At 38.6% G+C, this 25,796-nt stretch overlaps 1 protein-coding gene across 3 annotated transcripts in view; it reads left to right on the top strand.

Moving 5' to 3' along the window:
* Nucleotides 1–25,796, top strand: part of SLC25A12 (solute carrier family 25 member 12) — a 198,758-nt gene that overhangs the window by 92,272 nt on the left and 80,690 nt on the right. The window contains exons 1-3 of one of the 3 annotated variants that reach the window (XM_032355942.1): nucleotides 4,246–4,372; nucleotides 5,332–5,385; nucleotides 24,941–25,083. In XM_032355942.1, the coding sequence (XP_032211833.1) occupies nucleotides 4,361–4,372; nucleotides 5,332–5,385; nucleotides 24,941–25,083 (209 nt within the window). In that variant the 5' untranslated portion in view covers nucleotides 4,246–4,360. Of the gene's footprint in view, nucleotides 1–4,245; nucleotides 4,373–5,331; nucleotides 5,386–24,940; nucleotides 25,084–25,796 lie in introns of those variants that run through there. The other 2 variants (XM_032355945.1, XM_032355943.1) reach the window with 2 other exon arrangements.

The following is a 25,796-nucleotide window of genomic DNA, read 5'->3' as shown; positions in this document are numbered from 1 at the left end:
TATTTATTTATTTGACAGACAAAGAGACAGCAAGAGAGGGAACACAAGCAGGGGGAGAGGGAGCCGGGGAAGCAGATTCCTGCTGAAAAGGGAGGCCCATGCAGAGCTCCATCTCAGGACTCTGGGATCATAACCTGAGCCAAAGGCAGATACCCAGTGACTGAGCCATCCAGGTGCCCCTATTTCAATTATTTTAAGTGGGATTCATCTTGATGGGAGGCATAAAATGCAGTTTATTCCTCATCATGATGGTATATGTATTTTCAACCTAGGAAGAGTTTCACTCCTGGTTTAGTCAGTCAGTGATAACCTAATGCTCTTCTAGTGTTTATACAGTACCTGGATTTACCTCTTGCAAGATGACATCCATAGTAGCTGTGTGGGATATGGAAACAAGAAAAAAAAAAGTATTCATGTCAGTAAAATAATTGGAAGAGGCGGGGCGCCTGGGTGGCTCAGTGGGTTAAGGCCTCTGCCTTAGGCTTGGGTCATGATCTTGGGGTCCTGGGATAGAGCCCTGCATCCGGCCTCTCTGCTCAGCAGGGAGCCTGCTTCCCTCTCTCTCTCCCTGCCTCTCTGCCTACTTATGATCTCTGTCTGTCAAATAAAATAAAATCTTAAAAAAAAAATTGGAAGAGGCTAGAAAATAAACAGAAATAGTATGTTATTAAAAATGGAAGGACGGGGCACCTGAGTGGCTAGGGGTTTGGGCCTCTGCCTTTGGCTTGGGTCATGGTCTCGGTACTGGGATCAAGCCCCCCCATCAGGCTCTCTGCTTGGCGGGGAGCCTGCTTCCCCCTATCCCTCTGCCTGACTCTCTGCCTACTTGTGATCTCTCTCTCTGTCAAATAAATAAATAAAATATTAAAAAAAAAAATGGAAGGATGGCCAGGAGTTGCGGCAGAGCAGGCTCATTGGAAGTTGCATCTTGTTTTAATTATTACATTTTAGTTTATTAAGACACTAGACATCAGTATAATTCTAACTTTCACCCACAAAGTGACTGGATGGTTTCAAATAAATATAATGTAAGCTGCTCAGGAGTTAGAAACATGTTTCTGCAGGTTTGTCTAGTAAACCCATGTTTTGGTTCTACAGCTGGGATAGTATATTATTTTCATCGGCAACTACTTCACTAGCAAATGTAAATTCCTGGCTCAGTAAAGCTACATATTGAATCTCTTATTAAATCAATTCCAGAAAGTGACTATTAATGACAATATATTTGCAACTAGTCTTTTAGTCTTTAACTTCCAGTTTTGCTTTCTGAAATGTCATTTTCTTTTTTTTTTTTTTTTTAAAGATTTTATTTATTCATTTGACACAGAGAGATCACAAGTAGGCAGAAAGGCAGGCAGAGAGAGAGAGAGGAGGAAGCAGGCTCCCCACGGAGCAGAGAACCCGATGCGGGACTCGATCCCAGGACCCTGAGATCATGACCTGAGCCGAAGGCAGCGGCTTAACCCACTGAGCCACCCAGGCGCCCTGAAATGTCATTTTCTATAGGCTGTTTTAATTATTAAGTTTTCAACTTATAGTTGTTCCCTAGTTTTAAAATTATTTCTTGTTTACAAATGTCATTTGAAATTTAAGGGAAGAGTTATAAATTTATTGGCAAGTATTTTTTTTGAAAAACTGAAGTTTTGAACTATTTCTACCACCTTTTCTCAAATATATTGTGAATATTATTTGACAGGTTTGTCTTTTGGTTTTCCACTAACTAATAAGTTTTCCTTCAATCTTGATCATCTGCAATTGAGGCAAAAGTAAGTTTTAATTTGTTTTAACTTTTTTTTAAAAAAGATTTTATTTATTTATTTGACAGAGAAATCACAAGCAAGGAGAGGAAGCAGGCAGAGAGAGTTGGGGGAAAAGCAGGCTCCCTGCTGAGCAGAGAGCCCTACACGGGCTTGATCCCAGGACCCTGAGATCATGACCCAAGCTGAAGGCAGAGGCTTAACCCGCTGAGCCACCCAGCCGCCCCTGCTTTGACTTTTGGTAATACCTTTCATCAGTCATTATAACAGAAAGATAGATCACAAAGCTTTTCAGAATAGGAGTTCTAACTCATAGACTTTCATATTCCTTTAAATACTTAGTTTATTTCCATGTAGTTTATCATTTTAATACCTTTATCCATTTTATTGTTTATTATATTTGGATAGATAAAAAATCTTGCAAAATCCATCTTTATTTGGGGTAGCTGAGCTTTTCTATTTTCTCTGTATATCAGCTTTATTTAGTTTTAAATTATTACATCATCTCCAGTGCAACTAGATTGGCACCAGTGAAGCTCTTGGACTTGCTCAAAGTTCAGCTATTTTTTTTAAAGGTATATATATATAATATATATATATAGATACACACACAGTGTGTGTGTGTATCTATATATAAAATATACATATTATATATAAATTATATATAATTTTTCTCAAAGATAGCCTATTTTTAAAAAACACTTATTTATTTTAGAGAGAGAGAATATGAATGGGAGAGGCAGAGGGAGAGAGAGAATCTCAAGCCAACTTGGTGGGGTTCGATCTCATGACCCTGAGATCAGACCTGAGCTGAAACCAAGAATCAGAAGCTTAACAGACTGGCCACCCAGGTGCTCCTCACCTATTTTTTTTTTTATTCAAGGAAATTTTCATTGTGTTTGGTGCTTATACCTAGGAATTATTCTGGAGGGCTCTGTTTAAATGTGATGTTGTCTTCCTCTGTAGGAGTTGCCAGTCTGACCCTAAATTTTCACTCCAACAATATAGATTTGGTCAACAACATGTTCCAATAGGAAATAATTCTTTCATTTTAAATAAATGCCTTCCTTCCTTCAAGTACTTGTATTCAAAGTGAGGAAATTTGGCTTACTAAACAGATATTCTTCCCTTGTAAAGTAATGTAAAATAAACATTTTGAGATTCCTACTTTGAGAAACTTCAGGAAATAAGAGAAAACAAAGTATCAGGAGCATAAAGTGCTAGAAGAACAAAATACAAGTTTGTAAATCCTTATGTCCAATAACATTGTTAAAAGAAATTTGAACAAACTGAATAAATGTAATATTTAAATCAACTGCAGCAGGAAAGCTCGTTATGGTACTAATAATGTAGCACTCCTTATCAACAATTTCCATTTGCCCCTCCTCTTTCCTCATTTCTATAAACTTAAATACTTAACACAAATATTATGATTAGTGGGACTGGAGAAAAGGAAAGTCTCCTCTTAGATGGAACATTGGAAACTTGAAAAAGGTAGAGAGGGATTAAGAGTTTAAGATAAATCTTATGTTGTTAGCTTTTTTTTTTTTTTTTTTTTTTTTAACAGGGAGTATGCCTGTAGTCACAAACAGAAAAAATATATACTTAAGGTTGGGGTTTAGGGAAGCACTGACCATCTGTAAAATACTAGAGGTTAGGGACTACATATTACTTGTTTTCTATTTTTTACAAGCAGGACTATGTCTAGCATATAATAGATGCCCAGTAAATGTCTGCTGAGTGAATCAGTCTGTAGTTCAATATAGTCAGAATGGCAAAATTCGGTTTTAGAGACATTATTTTGGTTCAAGATAGAGCTACTACTTAGGCAGGACCGGCAATGTTTATGTTGGGCTAAGTGGGGCCAGGATTCAGTACCAGTCCTGTTGAAGACAAACGGATTAGTTTCCGTATGCATTTGTGCCCTACCTCACTGCACAAAAGATCTAGGTGATTAGGAGTGTGGAGTGAAACGACTAAAAAAGCTTTACAATAGGTCAAGAATTACAAATACATTGAGCATATTCATCTCATGCCAATTTAAGGACACAGTTATTGTTATGTTTCCTTAGGTTTTTCCCCTGGGTGCACGGTCGCCCCTCTTTTATATTTGTCAGTATTTGCCATTTGTTGTCATTAATTCATTTATTACTATCATCAAGGGGACATGTCATTCGATCCGTCGAAATCTTGCTTTATCTGGATCCCCAGTGTTCCTTTAAGTCTCAGGAGAAAACGACTTTGGCTGAAGTCGGTGCCCAAAGCCACACCCACTAAGAGGCCTTAAGAAACCTGGGGCTTTCCTGGCGGAGACTCAGCTGTAGGCAACCACGCGGCGCGTCGGAATCCCAGGGCTGGCACACCAGTCTTCCCCGTGGGAGGCGCGTCCTCCCCCCAGCTAGGCAGGCCGCCCGCCCGGGTCCAGCTCCCTTTCTGGCGGGGATTCGGGGCCCTCTTCCCGCCCCTCCCCGGGCTCATTTGCATAGGGACGCGCGCGGCGCCGGCGAGCGGGAGGGCGGGCGCGGCCGGGAAGGCGGCGCGCGCGCGCCCTGACAGCTCGGCCTTGCTCGCTCACTCGCTCGTCCCCGGCTTCCGAGCACAGCATGGCGGTCAAGGTGACTCCCAACTCTCTGCTGCTGCCTTTATTGCATAAGAGCCATTCCGGGGACCTTGCCTCCAGCCTTCACCTCCTACCATTTTCTTCGTTGCCTGGTTTTTAGATAGCGTATCCTGGGGCTCCAGCTTGCGGGTGGGAGAGCTGTGTGGGGCTTGGACCCGAGGGAGAGGATGCCCGGCTGGGGGAGGGGAAGGAGGAGGGATTATGAGTTGGAGGGGCTTGGGAGGACCACAGGTCGGTGAAGGAAGAGTAGTGTCCTGCTCTAGGTACATGGGATTGTGAACCCGGACTTGGAGGGCATCAGAAAGGGAGTAGGAGGAAGTGGCATGTAAAGCCGGGGATACCTAAGGCATCTCTGTATTGCAGTGGGGGAGGGGGTAAGTAGTTGAGTAATTTGGGGCTTTAGTGGGGCCGGGGGCAGTGGTTGGCATTTTTGCTGCAGGTGGCAGGATGTCGAAAGTATTTGGAAACGTTGTCGCAGCTTTCATATTTTAGGTTGGATGGGGAAAGGGAGGAGATTATTATTTTCTGGATTGCTTTACGTGGGGAAGAAAGGCTGCTAGGCCAGGCGATTAATTTGGGTGTTTCAACTTTCCTGTTGCTCTATTCTTGCTGGCCTCTTGATTGGGAGGTGGGTTGTTGCTATTGTGTTGCTAGTGGATGTGGAGTAAAGTAAGAGATTGATCCTCCCTGCCTTCCCTTTCCAGTTCGGAGGAAATGTGGGAGATTTGCTATATATTAAGCTCTTCACACCTGTACTTACCCCCTGTAGTCACAGATCTCCAAATCAGGTGTTATCAGTATTGGTACTTTTGGTTTGTTTTAAACTAATGCCCTTATAAAAGATAAGAGCATTGATTGTTAGTGTCTGAGACCTCTAATCTGAAGAGATTATGTGGTTTCTAGTAAAGCATTAACTGGCTTTTTTTTTTTTTTTTTTTTTTTTTTTGCTTACAGGTGCAAACAACCAAGCGAGGTGATCCTCATGAGTTAAGGAACATATTCCTACAGGTAATTGGCTTATGTAGCATGATCTTTTATTGGGACAAAAACTGTTGTAAATTTAGTGCTTTTCAGGCCTCAAATTTCAGTATTTTTCTATTTTCATTCATTTTGAAAAACATGGATAGACAAACATAGCTTATAATATTTTACTTAAGGTTTGAATAAAGATTTCTTTTACTACAGTTTGATAAAATACTTTCCCCATAATATTTTTTTAACATGACTTAAAGTATGTAAAGAAGAACACTGAAAAGAATTTCTGACTTCCCTTAAGCACTATGATCAGAATTATATTTCATAATGTATTGACACTCTTGTGTAATTACTAGGTATGGTGACTAAATTTCTTTCTTGAAAGTTGCAAGTTTATAGTTTTTCTCCTTATAAGTATTTATTTATGTTATTTGTTGCAGAGATAAGAATATTATAGTTATTGTTAATTGTGTGTGTCTTTTCTCCCTCTGCTTATTTATAGTCATTAGCTTTTGAGGTTTTGTTACAAAATGTTACTGTCTACAGTTCTTGCAAGGATCCACCTTCTGCTAAGTTTTTAAGATCAGCAACTTGGCTGTAGACTTAAAAAGTTGGCTTACTTTTTTGTTTTGCTTTCTTTTCTTAAATTTCAGAAGTTCCTCAGGCAGGAAGTTGTACTTAGAAATAGATGAAAAGGGAGACAAGCTAAGGTGTTCCACCAGATATGGTGTTTTTCTCTGAAATATTCTTCTGAAAACTTTCTACTCTGGACCTGGGTTGTTACATAGAAACTTTGACCTTGGGCCCTGCTGGGTATTTGTTTCCTCTGTAAAATGAGAGGTGATCTCCAAGGTTCCTTCCAACTCCAAAAGTCTATGATTCTATATTAGGAACAGATTCTAACATATGCTGATCAGCCTGGAATAGATGACATTTTTATCTGAGGCATGGATTGCTTAAGCTATTGTTGGGGAGGAGGCTGCATAGATGACCATGCATATGTGTAGTTCATGAACAAGAACTAGCAAAAATTGGAATCTTAAATTTTATAAAATCTGATACAGGGAAGTATCATTTCCAGAACACAAGTAATTGTAATAGAAATAATCTGTTTACGGCTTGAAACCTTTATTCCTCACAAGTGTTCTTGAAAATAGCGGAAAAAAAATGTCAGTATTAACTGCACCGTATGATTATACTTGGTTGTTTTGTGAAAAGTTTGTGTGATATTGTTAATTTTTTCTAGATTAAGTAGGCATGGAAGAAATCAGTTGAAATGATGTATGATGTAGTGAAGGTGTCAGAAACACTGGGTTCAATTCCCCGTCCTTCCTCTGATTGTTGTACCTGTAGGCTACCTGTCTGACCTTCCTGGGCTTCATCCTCTTATTTGGGACTCAGTGGGATGTTGGAAAATGGGGATTGAGGTCCTTTCAGCTTTAAAAATCCTGTGGAGGGGCCCCTGGGTGGCACAGTCAGTTAAGTGTTGGACTTTTGATTTTGGCTCACGTCTGATCTCAGGGTGGTGAGATCAAACCTCATTATCAGGCTCTACTTCCCACGGGGAGTCTGCTTGAGTTTCTCTCCCTCTTCTCTGCCCCTACCCTCTGCTCCCTCTTTCTCTAAAATAAATAAATCTTACCAAAAAATCTTGTGGAAAAAAATTCTATGATTCTGCATGGATTTGGTTTTTTGGGGGAGGGAGGATAGAAATATAAGGAGAGAGCTGGCACTATGCCTAGATTTTTTTTTTTCTTTAAAGATTTTATTTATTTATTTGACAGACGGAGATCACAGAGAAGCAGGCAGAGAGAGAGGAGGAAGCAGGATTTCTGCTGAGCAGAGAGCCCGATGTGGGGTTCAATCCCAGGACCCTGGGATCATGACCTGAGCTGAAGGCAGAGGCTTTAACCCACCGAGCCACCCAGGCGCCCCTATGCCTAGCTTTTTGACAACTTTTAAATCTTACCATTATCTTTATTTTTTTTTTAAGATTTTTATTTTATTTTTTATTTTTTTAAGATTTTTTTTTTAAATTTATTTGACAGAGATACAAGTAGGCAGAGAGGCAGGCAGAGAGAGAGAGGGGGAAGCAGGTTCCCTGCTGAGCAGAGAGCTTGATGCGGGGCTCAATCCCAAGACCCTGGGATCATGACCTCAGCCGAAGGCAGAGGCTCTAACCCACTGAGCCACCTAGGTGCCCCAAGATTTTTATTTTTAGGTAATATCTACACCCAGTGTGGGCCTTGGACTTAGAACCTGGAGATCAAAAATCCTTGAGGTCAAAAATCGCATGCTCGGGGACGCCTGGGTGGCTCAGTTGGTTGAGCAGCTGCCTTCGGCTCAGGTCATGATCCCAGCGTCCTGGGATCGAGTCCCACATCGGTCTCCTTGCTCGGCAGGGAGCCTGCTTCTCCCTCTGCCTCTGCCTGCCATTCTGTCTGCCTGTGCTCTCTCTCTCTCTGATAAATAAATAAAATCTTAAAAAAAATAAAAATCGCATGCTCTACTAACTGTGCTGGCCAGGCACTCCCTTATCATTATCTTTTTACACATTATTTTGGATGAGGACCATATTTTATTTTTATATTGAAAAATTGGGGAATTCATAACAGTACATTTAGCACTAGTTATAAGGCATTGGCCCAAGAATTATTGATAGATAAGAGATCATAAATATTTACCTTCAGCAACTAGAAGGATATACTGTAGTTAGTTGAGCCAATTAGAGGACAGTTACCAAGTAGGATAGCAGATTTTTATTTTTTTTTATTCCTTTCTCAAGTACTTCAAACTATAGTTACTTAAAGCTATAGGACATTGTTTAGAAACAGTTTTATTTTAGAAGCATATGGTTTATTAGTATTTTAGAGATAATAGGCAAAAATACTAACTACGTATTTTTTTAAAAGATTTTTAATTTATGTATTTGACAGAAATCACAAGTAAGCAGAAGTAGACAGAGGCAGGCAGAGAGGGAGAAGCAGACTCCCTGCTGAGCAGAGAGCCTGAGATCCGAGATGCGGGGCTCGATCCCAGGACCCTGGGATCATAACCTGAGCTGAAGGCAGAGGCTTAACTCACTGAGCCACCCAGGCTCCCCTAACTACATATTTCTTTAGCATTTACTAAGGACCGTTTACTCTGTGCTGTGTGTGCAGTTGTATTTAGTTTAGCAGTAGATACCAGTTGAATAATCAAAGGAGAGGACTGAGCATAGATGTGAATGGTAATGGACATGGGACTAGCTCCTCCCTCAGACCCAGTCAATCTCTAACAGGTTGTGGTCGAGGGAGTCAAGAATAATGAAGTCAAATGCATAGACTCTGGTAGAGCAATCAATTTGGCTTGCTTGGATCAAAGTGGCTGTAATAATAATGACAATGGCTAACTTTTATTGATCATTCTGCGCTGTACTGGGCAATGGCCTAATGTGTTAAGGGTACTGTATTAATTTTCATAACAGCCCTAGGAGGTAGGGCTAGAGTCCCTGTTAAATAGAGGAAGTTAAACGACTTGGTTAATGTCATTTAGTTCTTAAGTGGTGGAGGCTGGATTCCAATCAAATTGCAGAATATGTACTCTTATCCATTACACTAAATCACTTGTAGGGTCTCAAAATGGGGGGCAGATAATATTTTGAAAGCTAGAGGTATATGAGGGGCTAGTGGCAGCTGTGTTTGTAAAGTTAAAGGAAAAAAAACCTGGTTACTTAGGTGATGAAAAAAAAGGGCCTTTACAGTGTAACTACCTAGAACATTTGGCCAATGAGTTTGGATTTGAAACAGTAGGGAGGCACTATGGGTTTCTGAGTGGGCAAATTGAAGTGGTGAATTCTGATAGCTCTTTGTGTATGTTGGATAAAGTGTGGAGAGGTTGGAAGTAGGTAGGGAGATGGGCTAAGAGGCTATTGAAATAATACATGTGGAAGATAATGACCTGGAGTGGCTGATGGCTGGGGAAATAGAAAGGAAGGACAACACCAGGGACTTTGTAAGGGATGAAGCCATTGAATTTGGTGTTAAATGTAAAAGTAAGGGAAGAAGTAGTGAATCTAGATAGATGTTAATTGATAAGGCATCCATTTTGGGAATTTTTTTTTGTGGGAGCAGTTTAAGTTGGGTTGTTAAATAAATATGGCCCAGTATGTTAAATTTGTCAGGTTTGGGGAGTGACAAATTTGTACAGGTGTTAGATAATTCCTTGTGGTGAGGGGATTAAATATAAAAGAAACAAGACCAGGAATAAGGGGCTGATTTATAAGTCATATCCATAATTGAAGTAGAAAGGAGGAGGAGGAGAACTAGAGAGAATCGTCCCATGGGAATTTAAAGTAGTTTCAAAAAGATACAAAGATCAAAATATAGGTTATTGTTACTAGTATAATTTGGTTTTGGTAGGATTTGGGGGCCCCTTGAGTTTAGGATCATTTGAGCTGTTTAAAGACTACAGAGAAGATTTGATTTTGAATTTTGGAATACAATTGAAAGTTTTTTTTTTTTTTAAATAAAGACTTTATTCATTTGGGATAGAGAGAGAGTGTATGTGCATGAGTGGGGGAATGGGCAGAGGGAGAGGAGAAGCAGAGTCCGTGCTGAGCAGGGAGCCTGATATGGGGCTCCATCCCAGGACCCAAAGATTGTGACCTGAGCTGAAGGCAGATTAACCATCTGAGTCACCCAGGTGTCCCTAGTTGAAAGCTGTTCTTTGTAAAATTTAGATTAACTCTCTAATTCACAAATACTCATTCACATATTTTGTCAATAGCAAAATATTCCTCTTTGAAAGTACTTGAATGGAATTATGTGCGCAAGTTTGTGAGAAGGGCTTTATAAAAGTGAAGTTCATTATTATTTTGAATATAGGAAAATACGTTTATTTTTTCTGTGTTCATTGCTTCTCAAATTTTGATGAGCTATGTTTTTTATTTAAAAAAAAAAAAAAGAACAATAATATTCACTAGGATTCTGTTTTTCCTGTCCCCTACAAGTTCATAAAATTGGAGCACAACAAATGAGTTCGTATGTGTTAGATTGCGCTATAATTTTACAACCGGTTGTCAAGCTAAGATCTTACTATTACTACCTTTACAATTGTCATTTCTTGATTTATCTCTTCTTTCACCTCTCTCACCCACACACCATCATTGACCCAGTTTCGCTACATCAGAAATATACGGTAGCAAAAGGAGACAATAGAAGCAATGAAGAAAGGAGGTAAGGTGAGGATAAGGGGAAGGTCATAGGCTGTTTATTATAAACCTGACAAACTTCAGAATGAGAAGTTAATTTAGTCTATGCTTTGTGGCCAAGTAGGTTTATCAAAAACTGTTCTAAGTGAATTGTTTGTCAAGGTCTTTTTTTTTGTTTGTTTGTTTTCAGTTGGTAGACTTTTTATTGTTTATTTGTCAATGTATTGTATGGTAAAAGCAACACATTTGAGACTGTATCATTATATATGTTAGACTAGAAACATGCTGCAATATAGAACTCAATTATATCAATCCTGTTCTTTTACTCTCTCTCTCTCTTTAAAGATTTTATTTGAGAGAGAGAGAGCGAGGGCACAAGCCGGGGGAGGACTGGAGGGAGGGGAGAGAAACAGATTCCCTGCTGAGCGTGGAGCCTGACATGGGACTCAGGCCCAGGACCCTGAGATCATGACCGGAACTGAAGTCAGATGTTTAACGACTGAGCCACCCAGGTGCCCCATCCTGTTCTTTTTCTCGTTATCACCAATGTAACAATGAAGAGCATATTCCATATAAAAATTAGGAATATTCATTTTCTTCTGTGTTATTTTAGAGAAGAAATGGAAGAAGATGCTGTTAATATAAAGCAATGTGATTCTTCCCTTATGGTTTTTATGATAACATATTTTTAATGGAAAGAAATATCCTCTTATTCAATAAACATTTGTTTACATATTACGTATTTATTTTTTGCAGTAACGTGAAGCTGAGAAGGGAATTAAACAGAGCTTTTAGCAGGAGACATTTCCACTTTGTTGGAGTGGGCATCAGGGCTATGTTTTCAAAAGCATGGAATGTGTACTACAAGTGATAGCATCTCCTGAGACTCGGTGTGGAGCGAAAAGGTGCTCTCACAGGGTATTTGTGGAAACAAAGACTCTTTGGAAAGCAATCTGGCAATAGTTTAAAATAGAAAGAAAATACCGTTTGAACAAACAGTCCTACATTTGGGATATTTATCCCAGAGAAATAAAAATACTCGTAAGAATATGTATGTATAAGGGGTGCCTGGGTGGCTCAGGCAGTTAAGTGAGCCTTCAGCTCAAGTCATGAACACCAGGTCCTGGGATCTAGTCCTGAATCAGGCTCCCTGCTCATCAAGAGTCTGCTTGTTCCTCTCCCTCTGCCCTTCCACCCTGCTTGTGTGCACAAGCTCGCGCTTTCTGTCTTTCTCAAATAAATAAAATCTTAAAAAAAAAAAAAGAGAGAGAGAGAGAATATGCATACAAGGTTGTTAGTTGCAGCATGGAGTTGTTCCTTGAGGAAAAAAAGGTAGGAAACAAGAGAAATGTTATCAAAGGGGAGAGGTAGAAAAATTAGAATAACCATCCCTGGAAAATTATGCAGAACTAAAAAGAATGAGGCCTATATCAGCTGATTTAGAGAGATTTCCAATGTACTATTGAGATAAGAAAGTTGTAATTAAGTGTATATGGCATGATTTTAGTTTTCTAAATGCGATTTCATATATGTTGTATGTATATTTACACATATATATACTTATAGAAGAATTAGGGGAGGGGTGCCTGGGTGGCTCAGTCATTAAGTATCTGCCTTCAGCTCAGGTCGTGATCCTGGAGTCCTGGGATCAGTCTCCATGCTCGGCGAGAGGCCTGCTTCTCCCTCTTCCACACCCCCTGCTTGTGTTCCTGTTCTCTCTCTCTCTGTCAAATAAATAAAATTTAAAAAATTATTAGGGGAAAATAAAAACAAAGTATTGATGTATACATATTAGATTTTTACCAAGTGAAAAATTTAAAAAGTAAGAATTTAACAGTTCAGAACCTGAAGTTAAAAGAGGACTTCCCAGACTAAATGGGGTTGAGTAAACCCAGTATGAGACACACAGAAGGGAATCTATAGTTTTCTCAGCCATCTTGATTAAGAGTTTTCACCAGTTCTTTAGAATGTAGGCATTGAAGACAATAGCCTTTATCTTTAGTGTATTAGCATTTGCCATAAACTATACAGAGTTTTCATTAAAAAAAAGTTTAGGCATTAAAGGCATACTCACATCATAGATTTTATCTTTGAGTCAACTGAAGGATTGAAAAATAATTGAAAAGATGAGAAAATTAGTGTTATTAAATGCCACGTTGTGTTCTACTACCCATCAGTATATATAATATGTGTATATATATATTTTAAGATTTTATTTATTTATTTGACAGAAAGAGACATAGAGAGAGAGGGAACACAAGCAAGGGGTGGGAGCAGGAGAGGGAGAAGCAGGCTTCCCGTTGAGCAGGGAGCCTGATGTGGGCCTCTATCCCAGGACCCTGGGATCATGACCTGAGCCGAAGGCAGCTGCTTAATGACTGATGGGCGGCCCTCCATCAGTGTATTTTTAATTGTCTACCGTGTGCCAGGTTAAGCATTGTGCTAGTTTCTACCTTTATAGATTTTAAAGATTTTTTTATTTTTTAAAAATTATTTATTTGAGAGAGAGAGTAATGAGGGAGAGTCTGAGAGGGGAGAGGGTCAGAGGGAGAAGCACACTCCCTACTGAGCAGGGAGTCCAATGTGGGACTTGATACCAGGAGCCCAGGATCATGACCTGAGCCAAAGGCAGTTGCTTAACCAACTGAGCAGATCAGGTGGCCTTGAAGATTTTTTTTTTTTTAAAGATTTTATTTATTTACTTGAGAGAGAGAGAGTGAGAGAGAGCATGAACGAGGAGAAGGTCAGAGGGAGAAGCAGACTCCCCATGGAGCTGGGAGCCCGATGCGGGACTCGATCCCGGGACTCCAGGATCATGACCTGAGCCAAAGGCAGTCGTCCAACCAACTGAGCCACCCAGGTGTCCCGCCTTGAAGATTTTTTTGAAAACTTATTTATTTGAGAGAGGCAGGGGGAGGAGGGTAGAAAGCGAGTATGAGTCAGAGGGGATGCAGGGTGAAAGGGAGAGACAGACTCCCCACTGAGCAGGAAGCCAGCGGTGGGGCTTCATATAGGAACCTCTGATAATGACCTGAGTCAAAGGCAGACATTTAACTGACTGAGCCACCCAGGTGCCCCTACCTTTATAGATTTTAGATAATAGGATTTCAGTGAAGGTAAAACCTCACATTCTAGGTCACAGTGAGACAGACAATAGCAAAGCCCACAGACTTGGAAAAAAACCAAAAAGCAGCTGCAAAAGGTGACAAGACTTATAAGGAAATAAACAAAATGATGGAGAAGGCCATCATTTGTCAAGAGGGTGGTCAGTAAAGACCCCTGAGATTGTGTTATTAGAGATGAGACTAAAAGGTGGGTAGAGAGAATTCTGAACAGAGGGCTCTCATGTCTAAAGGCCTAGATGTAGATAAGGGTTTGGTATTTTTGCAAACAGAAATGAGCCAGTGTGCCTGAAGTGTCAGTCAGTGAGGGAGTGAATGGCCAGTAAGAGATGAGGTTGCAGGAGAGCCTTATCAGGTGCGGCTTTGTTTGTAGGCCACAGAAAAGAGTTTGGATTTTTTTTAAGAGTGTTGTTTGAAACTGCTGAAGATCTTTCACATTGGAAGTGGAATAATTCAATTTAAATTTTGAATAGGTCATATTTAAATAGATCATATTGATTTATTATGTAAACTTCATTATATGTTTCTGTGCTTTCTTATGGATGACTGCCTTGATTCTTCCAGTTTAATTTCCTTCTGTCCATGGGGGTGTTAGAATATCTTGAGTGAGGCCTCACTTTTCTTTTTTTTTTCTTTCTTTTTTTTTTGTTTTTAAGATTTTATTTATTTATTTGACAGACAGAGATCACAAGTAGGCAGAGAGGCAGGCAGAGAGAGAGAAGAAGGGAAGCAGGCTCCCTGCTGAAGGCAGAGGCTTTAACCCACTGAGCCACCCAGGCGCCCCTCACTAACTCCTTTTCATCTAGGAGACCAATAGCTAGAACCTTCAAGGGCTTTGTAGTCTGACCTGGAGTTGAGTCCTTATGATCCCTTTTTGCTGTATGACTGTAGGTATTTACATTAGCTTTGGAGTGTTTGCTCATCCGTCTGAGAAGGGGTAACTACACCTAACACATAGGGATGTTAGAAAGATTAACTGAGGTAATTTGTAAATGATGCCTGACACATAGAGCTTAGTTCCTGGTTCCCTCCCTTTTCTTCTAAGATAAGATGAAGACTTTTCTTTCCTGAGTAAGATCTGAGTCCCTTGTCTTTCCCAGGCAACTGTGCTGGACCTATAAAGTGATTAAGATGTTAGTATGTGTTTCTGATTATGGACATGTAATCAGCTAATTGATCACTTTATTTATTTATTTATTTATTTATTTATTTATTTATTTATTTATTTGACAGAGAGAGATCACAAGTAGGCAGAGAGGCAGGCAGAGAGAGAGGAAGGGAAGCAGGCTCTCTGCCGCCCTGCCGAGCAGAGAGCCCGATGCCGGGCTCCATCCTAGGACCCCAGGATCACGACCCGAGCCGAAGGCAGAGGCTTAACCCGCTGAACCAGCCAGACACCCCAGTTGATCACATTCTTGAGACCTGTACCTGAAGATCTTTACAAATCCCCACATTCAGAAATACCACCATAAGAGGTGACTTCTCTCAAGTTTGTAGGTTTTGAGAAAGGATAAAGCCATGGTCTGAGATTGAGAGACTGTGGAAGTTGTGTGCAGAGGTTGTTTTTGGAATCTTCACCTGCTCAGTCTGGACCAAAGAAAGAATAATGGTCCAAGTAGGCTTTGAAATACCAAGACACAGACCTAAAAGAGAGACTTGTAATACATTCTTTATGTGTAACTTAAAAATCATTTCCCTGTTCTGTCCAGCTCTCTTTTACTTAATATTACTGAAGTTGCTGAGGCATCATTCACTGAAACCAGTGCCATGGCCACTATTGGGCTTCTAGAACTGTGTGTGCTATTTCTTACTTACTGAATAACTATCATGTCTCAGGCAATATTGTAAGTATTTTATACAAATCTTTATAGTTAATCCTCAAAACAGCTCTATAAGATAGGAACCATTAATATTCCCATTTTCATCGATGAAAAAACTGAGCCCTAGGAGGGTTAAGTAACTTGCTCAAGGTTATACAGTAAATAGAAGAGACTTGCTTTATGTATTTCAAAGCAACTCGGCTTTTTTTAGTTAATATTATTTGGAGATATGAGTACATATGGTACATATAGAATAATCTCATTCTTTTTTGGTCATTTTTTAAAAAGTCTTTTTTAATTATGGAAAATTTTAAATCTATATTAGTTAGAGAAAATAGTATAATGAATTATCATATATCCATCACTCAGCTTCACCAACTCTTATGGCTAAGCTTGCTTCGTCTGTATTGCAGCTGCATTGGATTATTTTGAAGCAATTCCCAGACATTGTATCACTGCATACACAAATACTCTAGTATCTCTAAAGGTGATGACTCTGAAAACCACCAAACCATAATTTGATTATTACAGGTAAAAATACTCCTTAATAATGTGGATGTCCACTCAGTATTGAAATTTCCCTGATTGTTTCATTTTTTAAAAATTTGATTTGTTAAAATCAGGATCCAAACCATGGTTCATATTACATTTGGTTGATCTGTCTCCTAAATCTAATATTTTCCACTCCCTACCACAATAGAGGTCCTTCTTTCTCTGTGGCAAAAATCTTGCTATTTAATCAAGGCTTACCAACATTAAAGCATTCCATCCCCCTAGGAGCTGCACCTTGATTGTCAAAAACATGATTTGCCCAGGCTTATAAATATATATATGCTCCTTGTATGTTCCCATGGTTACTTAGACCAAGAGATTGAAGTATTATTTTAAGAACAATGCAAATTAATTGTGCAACTTAATGTGCCCTGAGAAGCATTCTAGTTTGAGTTATTGAGGTCTCTGGGGTCATTATTTTATTTCCAAGGTTTTTGGCCATTTTGAGAGGAAAATTGTTTTGGTAGACCTAGTTTATTATGGTAGCTTCAGTTGATTTCAGTGATTAACAAGGGTCTTGTACCTCCATGCTCTGTTAGGAATTACATTGTTTAGTAGGTGACAGTAGGACTTGAAATAATGGATAGTAAAGATACATTCACTGAAGCAAAAAGAAAAAGAAGTGCATAATATTTCATGGAAACAAGCTGAGTTAGAAAGCAGATGTTTGGAGAACTTTTTTTGCAAAATTGAATAGATGGTTTATTTCTACTGTATGTGAAATATGCAACAGAAAGTGCTAATTAAAATTAGATGGATGGGACACCTGGGTGACTCAGTCAGTTAAGTATCTGCCTTTGGCTTGGGACATGATCCTGGGGTCCTGAGAATGAGTCCTGCATTGGGCTCCTTTCTGACGGGGGAGCCTGTTTCTCCTCTCCCTGCCACTCCCCCTGCTTGTTCTCTCTCTCTTTCTTTCTCTGACAGATAAGTAAAATCTTTAAAGAAAAATAAATAAATAGGGACACCTGGGTGGCTCAGTTGTTAAGTGTCTGCCTTTGGCTCAGGCCATGATCCAAGGGTTCTGGGGTTGAGCCCCATATCAGGCTCCCTACTCAGCGGGAAGCCTGCTTCTTCTTCTCCCACTCCTCCTGCTTGTGTTCCTTCTCTCACTGTGTATCTCTCTGTCAAATAAATAAATAAAATGTTTAAATAAATAAATAAAATAAAATTAGATGGATAAAATTGCCTTTTCCTAATGCTTGTGTAGCTGGTTTTAGTAAATATCAAAAAATTTTTGCATCACTAACTAAAATCTTTTAAAAAGTGGCCACACATGTTAAAATTATTTTTTCTTATTAAAACATTACTGATGATAGATGAATTCCACATTGTGCTGTTAACAGGGTTTGTATGTCAGGCCTGTTGCAGTCTGCTACTCATGCAGAGTGCTTGTGTAGTGAAAGGGCACACATTCTTGACTAAATTTGGCTTCCGTTAGGAGTAAGAGCAGTAAAAGTTAAGGACAGCCGGAGGATTAACTTTGTATGCTCAGCTCTTCCATCATTCACGTGTTCATTTTTCTATATGGGAAATGCTTTATGTGATATCTGTAACTACCAAACTTTGTGACATTGTCATTTGAGAGTTACTTATATTAAAAGGGTATTAAGATCTGAAAATGTCAGTTCATCTTAGTTGGAACAAAGTCATGGAGCAACAGTGTGTTTGGACTCATGTTACGGCCACGTGTTGGATAAGCGGAGATTAAGCTGGCTAGACCAGTTAGGACCAATGTGGTAAACCTAAGAATTGTAGAAGCCAACTCCAAGGAGACCTTGGTTTGGAGGAAGATGAAGAGTTACAACAATAATTCCTTCGTGTTTGGGCAAAAGCAGAAAAATTAAATAAGCAAGGAGGGAAACTGGGACCGTATGCTTTTCTGTGTTTCTAAACTTTTTAGAAGAACTACAGTATTTCAATATGCATTAGTTTTACAATTTCCAAGTACTTTGGTGTTCAAGATCTCATTTTTCCCCTTACATCAAGACAGCTATCTTTCTGTTTCTTATTAGAGAAGAGGCTCAGAGAAGCTGTGTTTCACTCAAGAAATCATACAGGGGATTAGAACTCATTTTTTGACCCTGGTTTCAGTGTCTGTCATGCCACTGTCTCTGAGCTAATGTGAGAGTAGGAACTATGTTTTTTGTGATCTTGCATCCCTAGTACCACACGTAGTATCCAGCACACAATTGGTACTTAATAAATGTTTTTTAAGTGAATGCAAAAAAACTGTAAGATTTTATGTTAGCAGATTTTTGGTTTAACTAGTAGTGCTTCTAAACATATTACCTTGGTTTTGGTGTGCATACTTAAAAAGAAAATCTTTGATACACTGTATACTTTTGAAAAAGCAACCGGCTTTATAGTTACAGCGGATCAGAATTTTTCTTTATGGGGTGCCTGGATGGCTCAGTCCTTAAGTTTCGCCTTCAGCTCAGGTCACGATCTTGGAGTCCTGGGATCAAGCCCCGAATTGGGCTCCCTGCTCAGCGGGAAGCCTGCTTCTTTCTCTCCCACTCCCCCTGCTTCTGTTCCCTCTCTTGTTGTGTCTCCCTCTGTCGAAAGAATAAATAAAATCTTAAAAATTTTTTTTTTCCTTTGTAATCTCTGGAAAGTCTTTTAGACATATAAAATATCAAAGGATCTATTTGTCTTTGAACTTAAGCCATTTAAACAGGCAATTTGATTCATTTAGGCTATGTGGGTTTTTACTCATTTGTGTCATTGAATTTTAAGTTAACCTTCTTTTCCTCCTTACTCAGTAGAAATTTAGGATTTTGTGAAAATTCTTTGTAAAGTCTGCTTTGTAGTAACCTGTGATATAGGTTAAAATTTGGTAAATTGTTAAAGGAGTTACTACTATCTAACTTACTTTTAGTCAGGTGAGACCTTGATATGTTGATCTGTTGGCCTGGTAGGCAAAACATTTCTAGATAACACTATCTCATTTGGAGCTAGAGGTAGTTCAGTATAAGTACAATAGAAAAAGTATGTATGTGTATCTATATGTGAAACCCTACCATCTTTTATCAGCAATAAATATTCTAATCTTTCATTAGGATCCATTTTATTTCTCAGTCTTCAGAATGTCAAGACTTTTTCAAGCACATGTGAAATAAATGTAAATTTAAATACTTCTGGAAATGTCAAATCTATGTGCACTTTTACATTCAAGTACTTAAGTTGGATTTGGAAAATGTTTAATAAAGAAATAAGTCACCTATTTTGTTTGGATGATGTCAGCCACTTCTTGTCAGTGTCTTTCATGTGTCCTTGAATTCCTGCCCAAGAAGGATTTACAACTACTTAAGAGACATCTTTGAAATGGCAAGTGATTAACTCTAAAGTTATTTGGAGTGTGGATACAGTATTTGGTCAATTTCATTTAAGGAAATTTTGGTTCACTCTTTGAAATGACAGTAACAAAATGGAAATGATGAAATGAGTAAGTTAGTTGTCATATTAAATTTTTAGCATAACTGTTAGCTTGGGAGCCCCAAAACTTTGTTTTACATTGCTTTTTATTGTTTTTAGTGTAAATATGCAAGTCATTTTGGTTAGCAGAGAGATGTCTTAATACGGCCTCTTAAAGTTTTCTGACTTCTAGCCTTTTGTGTTACTCAAGGCCATGTTTACTTTGTTTAAAACATTATTATCCAGTCAAAATAAACATTGAAAGTAATGAAGTTGTTTAAAATAAATGGGTCATTCTTATTTTAAAATATACTTTTGGTTTAAATATATCTCCTGTTTTTAAGGTACCTGCTTTTCTTTGTTGACATAATACCTAACATGTTTTAGCATCTTGATTGACTGTGGGTAGATTCTAGTCAGTTCTATACTCCCTCTTCTGTTCTGTTCAGGCAAACAGACTCACTGACATTGCCAAGTAATTGTCTCTAATTTAATGAGTTAATTAGTTAACTGTCTCCTGCAAAAGTCAAGTACTGACTCCTTATGGATGAGAAGACTTGTTTTTTTTCCCCCTCTGAGCTATACACTTTATCTTTCAGTTCAAATCAAGTTAAAATAGACTAGGAGAGTTGGGGAAAACACTAGCAAAATACCTCAGGGTAAGTGATTCTCTGGCATCATTTATAACCCCAGATACTGGCAAAGCCTGTTCCAGTACTTGTCAACAAAAGCATTTGTTTTCCTTGTTGGCTGCTGTGTCCTTGACTTCTGCTAAGGCTGCTCTATTTCCTCATAAAATCAAGAATGTTGTGAAATCCTGGTGATTCTGTAAGTACAGTATACTTTCTGTGTGCGTGTGTGTGTGTGTTCTGTGTGTAGTGGTGTAATCCTGGCAGACAAATTCAGGTACTACTATTAGATATGAGATACTATGTGGCAAAAAGAAATGGAGAATTAGTTGCCACATTTTGTTAATACTAACTCTGAAATGTTTTCCTACTCTTTTTTGAAAACTGACATCTGATTAAGGAAAGCAAGCAGCTCTCAAACAGTTGTAGAAAGAACAAAGATCTCCATAACCCATCTCTAGTATCTTTTTTAATTTTGCATCTCATGTTAGTTCTTCCTTCTTTTAAACTTTCCATAGGACTCATACCTGGGATTCCTTGTCAAAGGACGTGAGCATTCATATAGTTCTTTATATATGATAGGTATGTGTATATATGTATTGCTGAATCCCTTTTCACAATGACTGAATTGGGAAAAAGCAAGATGTACAGAACAGTATCAGTAGTTATCATTTGTGTAAAAAGAAATAAGTAAGAATATTCATGCATATTTGCATATGTATATATTAGCATGTATATGCATATATCTCATATATGTATAATCATTTATGCATAAAACATCTGGAAGGATATATAAGGAATTGATTGCCTCTGGAGTGGGGTATTGGGTGACTAGGGACCGAGGTGTTAGGAAGACTTTTCACTGTATACCATTTTGTACCTTTTGAATTTTGAATGTGTGACTGTAACATTATGAAAATCATTTAGGAATGCCTGGGTGGCTCAGTCGGTTAAGCAGATGCCTTCGGCTCAGGTCATGATCCTAGGGTCCTGGGATTGACTTTCATGTCAGCTCCCTACTCAGTGGGGAGCCTGCTTCTCTTTCTGCCTTTCCCTGCCACTGACTGCTTGTGCTCTATCTCTCTCTGTGACAAATAAATAATTAAAATCTTAAAAAAAATTTTTTTAAAGAAAATAATTTTAAAAAAGCCATTAGCAAGGGGTGAAAGTACCCATTTTTTTCTTATTTCCACTCCCACCCGCTTGGTTCAGGCTTCATCCTCCTTCACCTGGATCTTAAGTAACGGACACTTGGTCTCCTTGCCCCCAGTCAGTTTCCGTGCTCTCCAAACCATCTTTTCCATTGCCACTAGAGAAAGCACAGGTTAAATCACAGCTCTGTCCTCTAAAATTTTAGTGTCATCCCATGCCCCACAGAACGAAGGTCAGACTATTCAGCTTAGCATTCAAATTTTCCATCATCTGGTCTCGAACTGCTTTTTTGGTCGCACCTTCTGCATGTAAATGAATCCTATAGTACATTTCCTATACCATTGTTTGGCACTCATATTCTAGTGAGTTGTTGACTTGTCAGTGTCCTTAAATTCTATTTTTAGATTTCCTTGTGTTGATTCCTCTTTTCAGTTGCAGTAGTCTTCCTGACATTGTGCCTTTCCCCACTGCTGCCTATCCTATTCTTAGCTGTGGTTTTCTGATTTTGGTAAAACATGTCAGAATTTGAAGAACATTGAAGAACAAAGAGCAAAACAAGTAGTTGATGGGAATTGGTGGAATCCACTCACTATTATAGTATGTAGAAAAACATGACTTTATTTTGAGGTGATATTTGTTAGGTGTTTTTGGTAGTACAAGCTGGTTAAAAACATGTCTACCTTGGACTACTTCTTGCGCAGGGTAACAAAGCATTGGCTGTAATAGCCTCTGTGGTGTGTTTCAGAATATGACAAAAGAAACATTTTTTATTTAATTTTTTCCTTGTTGAAAGAGCTGGTTGCTTGGTTTAGTCAGAATCACAAATGAGAATATTTGAAACACTTAACCAAAAAGCAAACCAATAGTCCTTTGCTTTGATCCTTTCCATCCCTGTCTTGTTTCCCAGAAGCAACCACTTCTCTTAGCTATTTATTTTGGTATTCCCCTTCATGTTTCTATATTGCTATTTCGAGACATTACTGACTTCCCATGATAGTAGTTGAGGACTTCCTTATACATCCTCCTTCCTTCTCCCTCCATTCCTCTCAGTATGTTTATCATTGTAATTAATACTTGTATCTATATTATTATGAGTATAAACACTATTTATTTTGAACCAAGTCATGTATTATATTTACTTTTTTTTTTTTTTTTAAGATTTTATTTATTTATTTGACAGAGAGACACACAGTGAGAGAGGGAACCTAAGCAGGGGAAGTGGGAGAGGGGAGGAGCAGGCTACCCGCTGGGTATGGAGCCAGACGCAGGGCTCGATCCCAGGACCCTGGGATCATGACCTGAGCCAAAGGTAGACATTTAACAACTGAGCCACCTAGGCACCCCTACTTCCTGTTTTGGTGCAACAAAAATACCTTTTCATAATTTACTTTCTCATAGAGTTAAAAATTACCTAACTTTTTATTTACTTAGCAATTTGTGTACCTAATACCAATCCATTAGTTTAACAAATATTTACTGAATGCCTACAGTGTGCCATTATTCTTGGTGCTTGGGATGCAGCAGTGAACAGACAATCTATACAAACTAGACAAAGAAAAAAACTAGAACTAGACAAAGATTCCTTCCTTTGTTGGGAGATAAGCAATAAACTTAATAAAGATGTAAAGTACATAGTATGTACTTTATCACAAAGTGATAGGTGCCAAGGAGAAAAGAAGAGCAACATAAGGGGAACTGGGAATATTCGTGCAGGCATGGGTTATAATACTAAATAGGGTGATAAGAGTAGATCTCATTGAGAAGATGACATTTGAACAAAGATTAATATTCCTCCCAATGTTATTTTCCATATAGCCAAATGCCTTGGGTAATTTAACACTCCATTTTTCCCAGTGGCTTTCCTTCTTGGAGTCCTTTGTCTGCTCCCTGCCAGGACCATGGACTCTAGAGGCCTGCAGCACAGTTCTTGTCCGGGGATTTCTCTTGGCCACTTTCCTGGGTTGGATCAGCTGATTCCTGGATCCTACATCTTCCTCTGACTTGGTTCATGCCTCTTTTTGATGGAGTAAATGCTTCTATAGCTTCCTGAGAAGGTACACGATGGGAGAAAGAAGTATTGAGAACATGGATATCTCAAAGTACTTTTATTTTTATTTACTTATTTTTTTAAAGGTTTATCCATTTTAGAGATGCATGAGCAAGGGGAGGGACAGAGGAGAGGGAGAGAAGCAGCCTGCCTGCTGAGTACCGAGCTGGCCGTAAGACTTGATCTCATGACCCTGAGACCATGACCCGAGCTGAAACCAAGAGTCAAATGCCCAACTGAGTAAGCCCTCTGAATAAGCCCAACCGAGTAAGCCCAGCTAAGTAAGGCACCCCTCAAAGTACTGTTAACCTACTCTTAAAACTGATTGAAAGTTTGGCTCAGTTTAGAAATCTAGGCTGGAACTCCTTAGAATTTTCAAGGTCTTACTGCACTGTCTTTAAGCTGTCAGTGTTTCTGTTGAGGAATCATTGATGCTTGTGATTCATAATTCTTTATAAGTGACCTTTTTTTTTTTGGTCTCTGAAAACTTTCAGGATTTTCTCTTTATTCTGGTATTCTGTAATTTTATGATGATGGGCCAGGTCCTGGCATGGGTTTTTTTGTCTTGTTGTGTTTTGTTTTGTTTTTTTGGCACTTAGTTTGGCAATTTAGTGAGTGTTTGTATTCTTCAATTCTGGGAAATTTTCTGATATTACTGCTTTGATATTTGATTGAAGTAGCTAAATTGGTCAGCTGCAACCCAAAAGAGGAGAACTTTGGTTCTTTATGTTTGATCATGCCATAGTATATAAAACCCTTAAAATAATGAGGTATTTATTTGATAGGCAGGTATTATTTTTTTCTTTGTAAAAATTAATCACATAAAAGAAGAATATTTTTGTTTCTTTTTTTCAGCTATTGGAGCATAGAACAAATACCTATGATGGAAGGTCTTCTTTGTCATGCTCTTCTTATTCATTTTACTTTCTAAGGTTTAGTAGTTTGTCCTGCACCCCTCCACCCTCCACCTCCCGCCCCCAGCTCATTGCTGTTGGGGTGGAAAGCCTCTAGGAGTCTGCAGGTGTCATCTTCTCACTCTCAGGTCTTGGTCACCTCAGCTGCCCTTTCACCTTTCTTCGTCTTTCTCATATTTCTTCTCAAGCATTATATGTTCTGATGAAAAAAGGTCACATAACAAAATTCACCATTTTAACCATTTTAAAGTTTGCAGTGCAGTATTGTTTAGTATATTTACAGTGTTGTGTGGCCATTGCCATCATCTAATTCCAGGACATTTTCATTGCCGTCCCCCCCCCCCCCACAAAGAAACCCCATATATGTTTAAGCAGTTACTCTCATTTCTCCCTCCTTCCAGTTCCTGGCAACCATGCCTCTGCTTTCTGTCACTGTGGATTTGCCTATTGTGGACATTTCATTTGTAAAAGGGATCATACAGTCTGTGGCCTTTTGTGTTTGGCTTCTATAACTTACAATGTTTTCAAGGTTTGCCCATGTTATAGCCTGTATCAGTACTTTGCTAATGCTCTTAAATCAGCCTCTGAGTATTTTTCACTATCCAGAAAAAAGTCCTGCATTTGTTATCTTTATTATGATTTTGATACTGGCCTTTAATTTACCTTTTCACAGAATATTTTTTTTTGGCTACAAGCTGATGTTAAATAATTTTAATTTTTAAGTATACATTATTTATTTTTTAGTATGCCAGTACTGAGGTCGATGGAGAACATTACATGACCCCAGAGGACTTTGTGCAGCGTTATCTTGGACTGTATAATGATCCAAATAGCAATCCGAAGATTGTGCAGCTCTTGGCAGGAGTAGCTGATCAAACCAAGGATGGGTAAGAACCTTAATACATTTTTTGAAAATGAATGTTCTGCAATATCTTACTAAAAAATAGTAAACGCTAAGTTTGCCTATGACCATCTGGAATTTATAAACCGTATCTTTTTCTTAGAAGTTTATAAAAAGTGTCACTTGCTGCCATTATCAAGGATTTGGCATAACTAGCATTTTTTTCTTGTGTGTGTGTTTTTTTTTTAACTGTATTTTATATTGAATCTGAACAGAATGGTTTTCAGATAACTAAGTGTATTTCTTTCTTTCATACAAAAAATATTGAATATCTACTATGTTTTAGACAATGTTCTAAGTCCTAGAATTACACCACTGAGCGAACTGATAAATGCAAAAGTAAATACAAATTTAAAAGTAAACTAGAGCATGTTAGGTTACAAGTGCTACGAAGAAGAATAAATCAAGGAGGAATTTAGAGGGTGGTATTTATTCATCTGTCTACTCATTTATTTGACAACCACTTATTGAAAACACCATTAGCCAGGCCCTGTCGCACCTTAGTAATATGAGCATAAATAAAACGGGGTTCTTGGCCTTAAGAAGAAACTCATGGCCTAGTGAGAAAGAGGATACATAAACAAAGAAAATAATACTTTGGGAAGGAGGTGCTGTAATAGAAGTATATGAAAGTTACAAAGGACACCCAAGAAAGCAGGGTTAACTCTGTTTTGGGTGATCAGGACAGCATTATGGATG

The sequence above is a fragment of the Mustela erminea genome, chromosome 8 (genome assembly GCF_009829155.1).
Source record: "Mustela erminea isolate mMusErm1 chromosome 8, mMusErm1.Pri, whole genome shotgun sequence".
NCBI lineage: Eukaryota > Metazoa > Chordata > Mammalia > Carnivora > Mustelidae > Mustela > Mustela erminea.
This window is presented reverse-complemented; position numbering and strand designations above follow the sequence as displayed.